At 36.7% G+C, this 14,143-nt stretch overlaps 1 protein-coding gene across 1 annotated transcript; it reads left to right on the forward strand.

Annotated features, from left to right (window-relative positions):
• Positions 1-4,248: 4,248 nt before the first annotated feature.
• LOC131320359 (probable LRR receptor-like serine/threonine-protein kinase At2g23950) lies at positions 4,249-10,363 on the forward strand. Its single transcript, XM_058351047.1, has 12 exons — positions 4,249-4,690; positions 4,729-4,838; positions 4,956-5,088; positions 5,182-5,253; positions 5,428-5,571; positions 6,049-6,120; positions 6,317-6,376; positions 6,472-6,572; positions 6,653-6,787; positions 7,205-7,549; positions 8,692-9,071; positions 9,637-10,363. Exons 2-12 carry the CDS (start codon positions 4,760-4,762, stop codon positions 10,021-10,023), a joined length of 1,908 nt encoding a protein of 635 aa, XP_058207030.1. The 5' UTR covers positions 4,249-4,690; positions 4,729-4,759; the 3' UTR covers positions 10,024-10,363.
• The last annotated feature ends 3,780 nt before the right edge of the window (positions 10,364-14,143 follow it).

Here is a 14,143-nt window from a genome sequence, read left to right on the forward strand (position 1 = left end):
AATTGATGCAATCCATTATCGTGTTAAAAGTGACATTCGAAGTAGTGGGATGATCGGATAAAAAAAAGTAGTAGTGGGATGATAATCCACCTTTTAAATATTTATTTTTTGCTTTACGAGATAGATCATTTTTTCACAATACATGATCACCTTTAATTAAAAAAAATAAGTACGCACTTATCTTTCTTAACGGAACGGGGCCTTAGTCTAGATATTTTTTTTGAGATTTACGAAAATACTGTGGAAACTTTATATCCATCTCAAAACCAATTGGCAATGAGTGGAGAGGTTTCAAATGTTATTAAGTGATCATCCATTCTACTTTCAAGCAAGATGTGATTATATTTCCTTAACATATACCCGAGACATGATGTCATTTAACAGACTTATGTGATCAACTAAGGGGTTTGGCCGAATTCTAAGAAAGGCAAACATTAATTCAAACCTTGGAGCCACCGGAGGGTTTGTCCGGTCCTTAATTTCAAGGTTCCGAAATTAGTTGAGGTGCACACAAGCTTTCACGAACATTCGGTTATCATAAAATAAAATAAAAAGAAGGGTCTTATATGGTCTTAAAAAATGTACAGTGAATCATATACTACTATATATTATGCGCATTATTCGTCGTATGTAGTAGATGAGCTCCAGTACGAAAAGGGGAAAAAGGCGATGTAACTAGTTGCTACATTAATGGATCATAATTCATTAGATCATGAGCCATGTCGCCATCAATTTAGAAGAAAAAGACTCTGAACAAGAGATAAAAGGTGAACATGTGAGCTCGCATCTAGTCTTAAATTCAATGAAATCTAGCTTCACTTATTGAAACTCTTACACTATCTATGAATAGGATTATGAATATAATTGGTTATTACTATTACGATAACTATTTTCTATTTAATGTACGTTTTGTTTTGGGAAGGGAGTGAAAGTGAGGGGATGGGGGGCTTGAGAATGTGGAGGCACGGGTGGTGTGTGTGGTGGGTGCCTTTTGCTTTTTCAAATCCCAATGGCTATATGGCTTTTTTTTATATTTCAAAGCGTTTCGATCAACTTACGCGTATTTCTATAAATTACGGAAATCAATCACACCGCTCACTTGTAAGATAGAATTGTAATTAAAATCAGAACAAAATTTTATATGGACCAACCATAAAAAAAAATTATATAAAAAATTTCGAACTTGAGATCAAAGCCAACTCCTTAGAAGTAATGGGTTTAAAGTTTAATGGCTTGTTTGCCACCACAATATTTTTATGAGGTGAAAGGGCAAGCAGCCAAGGTGGAAGGATCAATTCCACCGCATGGAAGAAGGAATAAACGCACCCCAACAAAGATTTCCTTTCTCTGCGTATCTTATAGCTCGATTTACACCTTATCTTATACCATATATATATACCAATATTTTATGAGACAAAAGCCTTAATCTTGTCTCTTTGTCCTAACCCTTCTCATTATTATTGTCTTCACATACTTTAGTACTGAATTCAAAATTTTTCTTGCCTTGGGTTACTCGTCTTCGGGAAAAATATAGAACAAAAATGTAGTAATAAAAAGTGCACATAACCAGGGACTTACGTGGTTCCTTTTGGCGAGGAGAATTTTAAAAAAAAAAAAGATAAGATAGAAGGAGCGGCGGAGGAAGCAAAAGCAAAAGAAATAGGAAAAGGTTGAGGTAGTGCTTAATTTTTGTGTTTCTTAATTTTGGTGCAAATTGATTAATAATAAATAAAATCAGTATACTTTTTTACTGTTTAGTTTCACAGTATAACTCAATCATTAGTATTCTTTTAGAAATTTAAAAATGTTCCTTTTTTTTTTTTTGCAAATTTTCGTAGTCGTCCCTCTAGTTTTACGGTTGTCTCAATTTCGTCCCTCTAGTTTCAATTGTCTCAATTTCGTCCCTCTAGTTTGTTTTACGTTCCAAATGGTAAAATCGTTAACACCGTTAATGAAACTAACGGAAAAAATATGATTAAAAAATTAAGTGCTCCAATTTTCAATCCAGTTGAACCGGTGCAAAAATCTTATTTTTCTGATCATTTTATCTTAAATGGTCATAATAGATTTTTGGCTCTAAGGCCTTTCAATGAGCACCCTAAGAGAGCCCAAAAACTAAATAACGAGTCTTCGGGTGCTCGTTGAAAGGTCTTAGAGCCAAAAATTTATTACGACCGTCTAGGATAAAATGATAAAATAAAAAAAAAGATCTTCGCATCGATTCAATTGGATTGAAAATTGGAACACATATTTTTTTAATCATACTTTTTCCGTTAGTTTTATTAACGGTGTTAACGATTTTACCAATTTGGAACGTAAAATAAACTACAGGGACGAAATTGAGACAATTGAAACTAGAGGGACGAAATTGAAACAACTATAAAACTAAAGGGACGACTACGAAAATTTGCCCCTTTTTTTTTCAAACATTACATTAAACGTTTACCAATACATAGAAATTAATAAATTTGGAAATAATGCCTAAAATTCCTTCCTGGTAATTAAGTTGGGTTGATAAACAGTCAACAAATTAAGCAAATTTTATTTAAGGTGGAAATATGAGAAAACCCTAACACTGTTATATCGATAATTCTGTTTGGATAATAAAATTGTTAGTCTGCTTCATGTGGTCTATTTTGTAAAGTTGATAAACCTAGATGCCAAATCACTACAGCATTACCAAAAAGTTATAATTTCACATGATACAACATTAAAAAAAAAATTATAGTTTGGATTTTAACCCAATCGATGTATAGGGATATTACGATTATTGTATTATTTTGCTCATACAAATGCAGACGATTAATTCTGAGCATTAAATAAAAAGGCTAGAGACAATAAAGAGATTTTCCTAAATTAGCTAATCAAATAGTAGCTCGCGCTCGACAAGGACAATAACAAAGCTCACCATTAGAGATGCTATGAGCGGTAATGAGCCTATCAAGACCTACTAATATTGAATGCTGATAAGGAATGCAGCTAATCATGTCAATTTCAAAAGTAATTTTGTAACACGGCTTTCAGAAAATCTAGTTAGCGGATTTTAAAAAATAATTTTGAAAAAATTTCGAAATTCTTATATTGAGATAGAGCATGAGAAAGATATTTTTCGTGCTCCAAAAGTGCTATATATAAAGGTTGCATCAAGAACCAAAAAAAAAATTACAGTACTTTATCTTATTTAAATATTAATTTTATGAAAAGAATACTTTGAACAATTCATGATAAACACTGCACAAGAAAACCAAAAAAAATAAATTTTTGGAATCAGAGTTTGCAAATCAGTTTAGGCGAAGAAATAGTGAAATAACAGCGGTAATAACCCAAAGGAAGCTAAAGCCAGAATTTAAGAGCTTGCTCTATTCTGAATTGGTGGTCCGAAACTTTCCAGTACTGCTATAGGCACGTATGCATTCTACATATTATGTACATATGGATTTTGTGGGATCCATTTTGGGTCATGCAAAAATGATTCGAACTACCCATTATTTATAGAATATTTTTTTATGGAGCCTAATAAAAAATAAGCTCAATCCGATGTACGTAAGGATTTTTTTGGAATGCGTAGGGACTAAACTGAACAGTTAAGTAATATTGCCCTTACAAATGCAAAAAAAATCATTATCGATATCGGATTGAGCTTTTTTTTTTAGCTGATTTTTTACGAGACTCCATAAAAAATGTTTTAAAAATAATGGGCTGTTCGAATAATTTTAGTGGGATCCACAAAATTCATATGTACATAGTATGTACATTCTCATATGTACCCATAACTTTATTGAAAACTTTGAAGGTGAATGTTTTGTTCTGGGGAACTTTGTCATTCGGAATTATTAATGCGTTCATAGATTTTTTCATCATTTACCAAATTCTATTTTAAATGAGCCCCACTAGTAAATAATGAGATTAATTTTTTAAATGATAGTCGAGATACATATACAAACTAAAAAGAAATAGTATTACGAAAATAACAATGCTACAAACACAATATTAAAACATAACTCCACACACAAATGCATTCAAAGCCATTCGATTCACTGATTCACATAGTTATGCCTAATTATTGTATTTTAAATTTGTGTTTGTAAGCTTTTTGTTACGAAAATACTAGTGCTAATAAAAATACAAAAAAACACAGTACGTACTACGTACCATATGCACAAGCCATAATAATGAGGATTTGAAACAGAGAGAGGCATGCCCCAAGTCCCCAGTCCAGTCCAGTCCAGTCTTCATATCTTTTAGGCTATCAAAAGGAACAAAAAAATAGACAGCTGAGTGCTTTTTCGCTTCCTTCCTTTCACATCAAAATCTCAGAAAAAATCGCCCCCCCACCCCTGCAAATTTGTTTCCCTGAATTGCTTGCCTTCCCCTCCTGGTCTTCCTCTATATGTTTTGGCTACAACAAGAAATTGTATCAATGGAGGGAGAAACTACTACTTGTATTTGTATGGAGGATTTTGTGTATATGTAGAGAGAGAGAGAGAGAGAGAGAGAGAGAGAGAGAGAGTATCAACTTCTGTCACTCTCAAATTCTGCGCTTCCCACCACACCCCCTCACTGACAACTCGTACCATCCTCACCTGATTCGTCCCCTCTCCTCCTTTTTTTTTTTTTTTTTCTTTTCTCCTCTCTATAATTTCACTGCAGTACACCCCAGCAAAAATAGTGTGAGAAACGAGTAGATAACGTGAGAGAGAGAGACTGTTCAAAAAAAAACGAGAGAGAGAGAGAGAGAGAGAGTACCAAACCCACACTCATGGCGATTGTATGGGTTTTGGTTTGCCTTCTGTTTCTTGCAACTCATTCCGTCTCATTTGAAGGTCGAAACCCCGAAGGTAACAAGTACTACTAATATTCAACGAAAAACAAACTTCCCCGCTTGTTTAATTGTTTTTTGGCTATTAATCTTCCTCTCTTTCTTTTTTTTCTTTTTTTTTTTTTGATTTTGGTAGTTGAAACGTTGATTAAACTGAAGAATGGTTTAATCGACCCTCGGGGAGTTTTAAGCAACTGGGATGAAGACTCCGTAGACCCATGTAGTTGGGCTATGATCACTTGCTCCCCTGATAATCATGTCACTGGACTGTCAGTATTTATTTGCTTCATCAACATCATTATGTATATTGGGTGTATTTGTAGATTTTGTGCATTTATCTCTTTTTTTCTTGGGTTTAACAGAGGAGCTCCAAGCCAAGGATTATCAGGGATATTATCTGGGATGATTGCCAATCTTACAAATCTTCGCCAAGTGTAAGAAATCAGAGCATTTATTTGTGCATCAATCTACATATACATGGGTTACAAAATAATGTACTTATTTTCTATGTTTTTCAATCATGAGTTTCTCGCCCTATTTGTTTTTTCTTTTATCTCTCTATCTTCGATTTTAGTGGTCTGACATGGGTTTTGCGTGTATTGGGGCAGTTTGTTGCAGAACAACAATATCTCCGGCGCAATCCCAGCGGAGATTGGAGCTCTTTCGAACCTTCAGACTTTGGATCTGTCCAGTAATCAGTTCTCCGGTCACATGCCGGAGTCTCTGGGCCTATTGAATGGTCTTCAGTATCTGTTAGTACTCTGTGTGTGTGTGTGTGTGTGTGTGTGTGTGTGTGGAGAATAGGGGTGATACTGATAGACGAGGCGAGCAGCTGGTTGTTAAAGTTGGGTTTGAAATCTTAACGCGAGCTTTAAAAGATATGTTCAAAGTTAGCTTGTTTATGGGACAAACCGGTCTCAAACAAACTTTAATCGAGCGGAATACGAGCTCATCCTCGAGTAGCTTTTTTTTTTTTTGCAATCATAAAATGAATGGACCAAGTAATAACTTGTTTAAACTTGGTTGAAAGCTTAACGATCTTGAAGGGACTTCTAACGAACAAACACGAGTTCAGACTCGAGACTCAAGTTACTTGGTTCGGTTATCTCGTAGTGGATAATTAGTACCTTCGATGTGGGTTTTTCTTTTCTCAGTTGATTGCTTATGTTTCTGGTTTTCCTGTATCACTGTTTGTGTGACTGTGTTGTTTTTTGTCATGTAATGAGTAGGAGATTGAACAACAATAGCTTGTGTGGAGCTATTCCTTTGTCTTTAGCCGAAGTCCCACAACTTGCTTTCTTGTGAGTATGGCTTCCCCTGGGTTTTCTCTGCTCTCCGTCTATATCATATTGATCTTGTTTGTTTTTTCCCTCACGTTCTTGAAATTCGAAACTATTTTTTCCGTGTTGCTTTTACCAAATCTGAGTTTTTAATATTTTTTTTTCAAGATGTGAATGATTGGTCTTCTGTTTCTGAAAACTCCCTTTGATATATCAGGGATTTGTCTTTCAACAATCTCAGTGGACCCGTGCCCAAATTTCCTGCAAGAACATTCAAGTATGGCCTCTCTCTCTCTCTCTCTCTCACACACACACACACACACTCTTTGTGTTTTTAAAATTTTCAGTATCTGATATTGGTTCTATATACAGTATTGTGGGTAACTCACTGATTTGTGAAAGCCACTCGACTGAAGGTTGCTCCGGATCGGCCTTTCCTATTCCTCTCTCATTTTCTTTTGGTTCATCCTCTGGTCTGTCTTTATCCATCTGTTTCTCTCTTAACTTCAAGCAATTTATACTCTGCTAAACTTTTCTTATACAATTCTTTCAGGAAAACACAACTCCAAGAAACTAGCCACTGCACTTGGGGTTAGCTTAAGCTTTGCCTCTCTCATCCTCATAGCGGTTGTCTTCATATCTTGGAGGAGAAAGAAATTGACTAAACATTCAATTCTTAACATCACTGGTAAGTTACCGACAATTACCTTTCAAAAGATAGATTGATATGTAAAATTTAGGTGTCTGTTTAGTAGTACTATTTTTGTTTTGTTCAATTTTTTGTTGTTTTGTTTTGTTTTGTGCATTAGAATTGAAAACTGTGAATTGTTTGAAAGCACTGTTGTCTGTTGTTTGAATATAGTTTTCTTTTATGTACGCAAATAGTTTTTAAAAATTCAGAAACATCTTTTTAGTGGTTCCAGTGGACTATCTTGGGTAAATCTTCCGCTAGATGAGTTTTCGAAAACATTTGTCTAACCTAAGTTGAGTTTCCCAGAAAACGGAACCAAAAACAAAAACAATGCAAACGGTCTCTTTTTTTCTTCTCAAGTACATAGACCCAATTTCTACATGAACCTTAAACAGGTGTTTAACTTTGTTGTAGACTTGCAAGAAGAGGGTCTGATGAGCTTAGGAAACCTCAGAAACTTCACATTTAGAGAGCTCCATGTTGCCACAGACTACTTTAGCTCTAAGAACATACTTGGCGCTGGTGGTTTTGGAAATGTTTACAAGGGAAAGTTGGGGGATGGCACATTGGTGGCCGTGAAACGCTTAAAGGATGTGATTGGAACGGCTGGGGAATCACAATTTAGGACTGAATTGGAGATGATTAGCCTTGCGGTCCACCGGAATTTGTTGCGCTTAATTGGATATTGTGCCACCCCAAATGAGAGGCTTCTGGTGTATCCTTTCATGTCCAATGGCAGTGTGGCCTCAAGGCTTAGAGGTTAGCAACTCTCTTACTTCCTTAAAAAGATGGTCACTCTTAGCCTGCGTTTGGATCATGAATTTATGAAGAGAACGGAAAAGGGTGAGGAAGATATTGAATTTGAAGAATCTAAATTTTGACTACCCTATCATGTTTCTTTACCTTCGCAAATTCTTGATCCAAACAGAAAATTTCCGTACATTTTTGTCAACAATCACAATTTTTGAGCATGATTCCTCTACTGTTCTCATAGGAGTACTTACTGAACTATGAATTGTGGTACTTTTATCAGTTTTTAGCTTATTGCTATGGACCACTATGGGCTAAGACCCCAGACGTTTGTATTTCGAGCTTCTATCCCTATAGGTTGGAGCTTGGACCATGCTTTACAACTTTAGAAGAATTTGTGGTTGCGGAAATTTATTTGTTTTTGTTCCTACCTAAACTTTTCCCAGGATGCCAATTTCGGGTTGAAGTTGGAACAAATTTCCTAATTCTGGTACTTCTGATTCGTTTCAAATGGAATACTGAGTATCTGAACTAGCCAACTTGGTCTAGTGGATGAGCTTTGACAGATGGCAGTGATCTGACTGTTCTCTTTCACATATCTAGCATATTCTTTATCCTCTTTTGACCTGGCGTTCTTACCATAAAGTTTTGCAAATGGAGTCTTGAATTTTATCTGTTCACTTTTTTGGATTCTTTTCTGCACTTATCCACTGATATGGTTGTGATTAAGATACGAAATGACTGTGGAATTGCAACTCAACCTGTAAAAGAATTTCAACCGAATTTTACTATAGATTGACCCGATATTTGGTATAGATTCTAAGTTTCTTAGTCTCAATGAAACTTCAAGGCATTTGTTAAAATGTAAGAGTAAATGGAATTTAACTGTAATCAACCATATTTTGGATTTAAGTTGACTTATCACTTAACAATGGGGCCTGCTTGAGGCACCAAAATTGAATGCAACCATTGCATTTGAATGTGGCCACATTGTTTTGCTTTCTAGCTTGCTTCAATAGTATTCAGGGTGTTTTCACTCCATGCAATAGCTTTATTAGTGATTCGTGATGGGTTTGAAAGACTTTACATGGGATACAGAAGTTTTTTCTAGCATGTTAACAAAACCCACGATATGGTTTTGATTGTGGCAGAAAAACCAGCTCTAGATTGGAACACTAGAAAGAGAATCGCAATAGGAGCTGCACGAGGTCTTCTCTATCTACACGAGCAATGTGATCCAAAGATAATCCATAGAGATGTGAAGGCAGCTAACATACTGCTAGATGACTACTATGAAGCCATTGTAGGTGATTTCGGCCTTGCAAAACTCCTTGACCATGCTGATTCCCATGTCACCACAGCTGTCCGTGGTACTGTAGGACACATTGCACCAGAGTATCTCTCCACGGGACAGTCGTCCGAGAAGACGGATGTTTTTGGATTTGGTATTCTCTTGTTAGAGCTCATCACTGGGACGAGAGCTCTTGAATTTGGCAAAACAGTTAATCAAAAAGGAGCAATGCTTGATTGGGTAAGAACACTATCTAATGACTTAATCTTAAACCAAGAGAGAGATCTTTCATACTTGCATGAGATCATCGCATTGCAGCTTTGACTTGATGTATACTATGCTATTTCCTGTCTTAAATGTTATTGATTCCGCAATCTCATGGTGAACCCGTTCAATCTTGGATGCTTCATTTCATTTTTGAATCCAAACAATAGTTATTAAGTTCTTGTCTGATCAAGCATCAATCCGGAATCCCCTTTGGTATGAAATCATCAAGAATAGAGGAGAAATTATAAACTTGATACTGTACTGCTCAAGACGTTATATTTTCTGATTCGAAATTTGCGCCTCTTTCAGTTTCTTCTCATCAACCAAAGAAGCTTAACGGATCCAAAAAAAACAAACAAATAAGCTTAACATGTTCTATTAGGGATCATGAAGGTAGTTGTTATTGGACTGCTGCAGCTAGTTTCTTTTTTCTATTGCTTTTCTAACGCGTCTTGATCTCTTATATCTATTCATTTCAGTCATGTGACTTGAAGCTTGCGTCTTCAAATTGACAAACAAAGCATGCTGTGTTTTTCAGGTGAGGAAAGTGCAGCAAGAAAAGAAATTTGAGCTGCTGGTGGACAGAGAGCTTGGGAGCAACTACGACCGGATAGATGTCGGAGAGATGCTGCAAGTGGCTCTACTTTGCACCCAATACTTTCCGGCCCATCGCCCCAAGATGTCCGACTTGGTCCGCATGCTCGAGGGTGATGGGCTTGCTGAAAAATGGGCTGCCTCTCACCACCTCACCACTGATCCAACCACAAACTTCTTCCTTTCCAACAAGCACAACAAAGCTCAGTTTTATTCAAACCCCGCCGCAAGGCATGATGATGGCGATGATCATGACTCTTCGAGCGCGTTCGGCATGATGAGTGGTGATGAACATGATTTTCATGCCATGGAGCTCTCTGGTCCTAGATAGAGGAGGTTGGCTAAATTAAAGATAGAAGAAGAAAGTGGATTCTTTGAAATTCTTTAGCAAAGTCAGTAGTAACTTTGTTCTTGGAAAAGCAGAAGGAAAAGGGTAAATAGGGCTAACTCTGTCTTTCCCATCTCTTACTTTTGGCAGTTCCCTTTGGGTATGTATATGTTGCTTGTGCCTTAGGCCTGAGACACTCTTCTTGATTGGATGGGTTCAGTTGAAGTGTGAAACTTAGTCTCCTATATCTGTAGATGAAATTAGTTTGTATCAACTCATGGTGTAAATACCCTTGAAGTCCCTCCAATAGCAGGACAAAGGTAGAAGAACCTTTCTTTTTTTAGTAGGATTTGAATTCTGTTGGGGCTGCGTATCTGTATGCCCTTGAGATGCGCTTTTACACTTCCGTTCGTGCACACGTACCATTATGTGACTTCGATCCCAACAACACCCTCGAGTTGGGAAAGAATCCATGCCAATGGGGATCCATTTACATTATAGGCATGATGGAAGCATAAGCATATTAGCATGAATACAAAAATACAACAAAAGCATACTAGTATCAATGCTTTCCTTCCAGTAATTTTTTGTCTGTATTTTTTTTTTTTTTTTTGTGGAGTGTACAATGCACACTGGAGGTAGGAGAATGATAAGGTGTGTGTGAAAGAGTGAGAGTGAAACAGAAAGCAAAAAATTTCAAAAAAAGAAAAAAAAAAACAGAAAGCAAAAGGGGATTCCACATTTTTTGACCAAAAAGTTGGCACCCCCACTGTTTTTGGCCGTCTTTTTTAGCAACATGGGTAGTGTGAATAAAGCGTGAGCTGTTGATGGTCTTTTTCAAACTTGATGCTTTTGCAGGTTCATGCGCTTGTTGCTCTGTTGCTCTTTTCACCTTTTTTTTTTACCCTATCTTTTTTCAAGCTTTATCCAAATTGAAATCTATAATTCTTCCAAATATTTCAAGTTTTTCTTGAAAGTCTGTAGCTAAAAATATCGTGCGGAATGCAATGCAATAAGCTGTTTTTGTAACGAGTTTATTTATTTTGGTTGCGTTGTTGACTTTATTTATTTCAGCCCATTTGATAAAATAAAAAAAACGAGATTAGTTTTTCCTCGATCGGGAAAGTGGGTAGTAACTACAACAGACGAAAAATAGTAGTATTTAATTGAAAGAGTACATGTACAAAACTATTAAGGACATATATCATTTAGAAATAAGTTATTTTCACACTCATTTAACCAAACAATTTAAAATTCTATTCAATCTCACCAAAATCTACACTAATTTTTTTAAAAAGATCTCTAAAGTTAGTGATGTTGGTCTAAAAAATGACTCACAAAAATAAACTTAGCAACCCCTTAAAGAATAACCAAACTTTGGCATTTGGATAATCAAAACTAGCAATTTTTTTTCTCCCAAACAAGATTTCATACATCTCTATATCTTCGTAACTTATATGTTGATTGAAAATATGTACGATGATTTATCTAGTTTTTTTTTAAAATATATATGGTGAGAAATTGATATTGTCTTTCACACGCGACAAACAAAATAGAGTATTCGTCCGCCCGGCGTTCAACTTCTGTGTCCGTCCTTGGTTGTTCCTCGTCAAATGTATCTCTTCTTCTTGTACTTAAGTTGTTTTGTATCCCCGCTACTCTTTGATTTCCTCCACACACACACATAAAAAAAAAAAACGGAATCTTTTTCGTTGGGTTGAGAAATTTCATCATGTAAGATGAAAATAAGAATGTGAGGATTTGAAGAGCATAACCTATTCAATATTCCATTTGCTTTTCCTTTTTCTACAAAATAACTTTTCAAGGTTGCATGCACACAAATAGGATCTTCATTGAGAATTTATCGAAAATTTCAACACACGTTTGGATGTTATCACGAGTCAAAAGGCATACCAAATTTAACAGAGGAGATTGCGGTGTAGATAACAACCAAGAGAACTGTACCGTTGCTAAGACTAAAATTAGCATCTCTGTGATTCCTATATATGTATATGTCCACCCCACCATCCCTGAAATGGCCAATCTCCGCCACCCACAACCGCCGCCTGCGACGGCCCGATCATCCCCTTTTCATACCCGTCCAAAATCGACAAAAAATGCCCCCGAATTTCTATTTCAACATCCATCTAATCATTGTCTCGCCCTTATCCCTCTTCGTAGTCCACCTACCCTCAAACGACGCATAGACCACGTCTGTGAAAATCTCTTCTGACTCCCGACCTACCATTGTCTTTGCCGATTTTTGCCTCACAAAAAGAGGCCATGTGTCGCTCGCCATCTCTAAGTTCTGTCACCACCTCCTCCACGACCTTGACAAAAAAATTCACGTCTTAGTTTCTTTCTCGTTTGAATAGATGCTCTTCTATATTAACGGCAAGATATGCGTTGCTGAAGATCCCGAAATACTCCCCAAAGCATCTCATACGATATCCAGGTTTGATGAACTCTCACATAAATCCTCCATCAAAAGAATCTTACTCATCCCCACTCCCGACCGTTTCGGTATATATTTTTCAAATTGCGAACCAAACCTCTCTGTATCGATGTATGTCCATCGATACAGAGGAGTTCAGTTCACAGTTTGAATATATACATATATACATATACATATATACATACATATATACATACATACATATATATATACCGAAATGGTCAGAAGTGGGGACCGGTAAGATTCTTTTGGGTGAGGATTCATGAGAGAGTTCATCGAACCTGAATATGGTATAAAAGGCTTCTTAGAGTATTCCGGGATATCTTACCGTTTTCATTAGGATATATTGTGACATAATATTGAAGAACATCAATATTCCAAACAAGAAAGAAACTAAATCCTCCATCAAAAGAATCTTACTCATCCCCACTCCCGACTGTTTCGGTATATATTTTTCAAATTGCGAACCAAACCCCTCTGTATCGATGTAGACATACATCGATACAGAAGAGTTCAGTTCACAGTTTGAATATATATATATATATATATATACACACAAATTATCAAGTGAGGGATCCCTCACTTTGTTAAAATGCGGGACTTTCATTTTCCGATCAAATTTTGAAAATCCGAACCGTTCAATGTGTGCAGAACGTGATTTCAAGGGTCCTTGCGAGAAATCAGCGAAAAAAATGACCGGGAAGGGCTTCATCCGAGCAGTTTTTTTTGAACCGTTCAATGAAAACTGCTCGGATGAAGCCCTTCCCGGTCATTTTTTTTGCTGATTTCTCGCGAGGACCCTTAAAATCACGTTCTGATCACTTTGAGCGGCTCGGATCATCGAAATTCAATCGGGAAGAAGAGTCCCGCATTTTAAAAAAATGCGGGATCCCTCGCCGGAACCCTGTCAGAAGTGGGGACCGGTAAGATTCTTTTGAGCGAGGATTCATGAGAGAGTTCATCGAACCTGGATATGGTATAAAAGGCTTCTTGGAGTATTCCGGGATATCTTACCGTTTTCATTAGGATATATTGTGACATAATATTGAAGAACATCAATATTCCAAACAAGAAAGAAACTAAAACGTGAATTTTTTTTCAAGGTCGTGGAGGTGGTGGTGACAGAAACATTAGAGATGGCAAGCAAGACATGGCCTTTGTTTGTAAAACAAAAGAGTCGGTCAAGACAATGGTGGGGCGGGAGTCAGAAGAGATTTTTACAGATGTGATCTCTCCGTCGTTTGAGGGAAGTTGGACAACGAAGAGGGTTAGGGCGAGGATAGTGATTGGATGGTTGATCAAGCGTCGTAGGCCATTGTGGCTGGAGGAGATCGATTGTGTTTCTATAAACTTTACATGTACATGTGTTAGAAGAAATCATTTTCTATGTTCTTTAATCACGAGTTTCACGCCCTATTTGTCATTTTTCTTTTAGTCTCTCTTCGATTGCGGTGGTCTGACATGGGTTTTGCATGTATTGTGGAAGTTTGTTGCAGAACAACAGTATCTCCGGCCAAATCCCACCGGAGATTGGAGCTCTTCCGAACCTTCAGATCCTGGATCTGTCTCAGTCCTGTAACTGGTTCTCCGGCCACTCGTGATATCATTTTTGTATCTTTGCATCTGTTTTTTTTTTAATCTTTTCTATGTTTCTATTTATTTTCCTTA

The sequence above is a fragment of the Rhododendron vialii genome, chromosome 3a (assembly GCF_030253575.1).
Source record: "Rhododendron vialii isolate Sample 1 chromosome 3a, ASM3025357v1".
Taxonomy (NCBI): domain Eukaryota; kingdom Viridiplantae; phylum Streptophyta; class Magnoliopsida; order Ericales; family Ericaceae; genus Rhododendron; species Rhododendron vialii.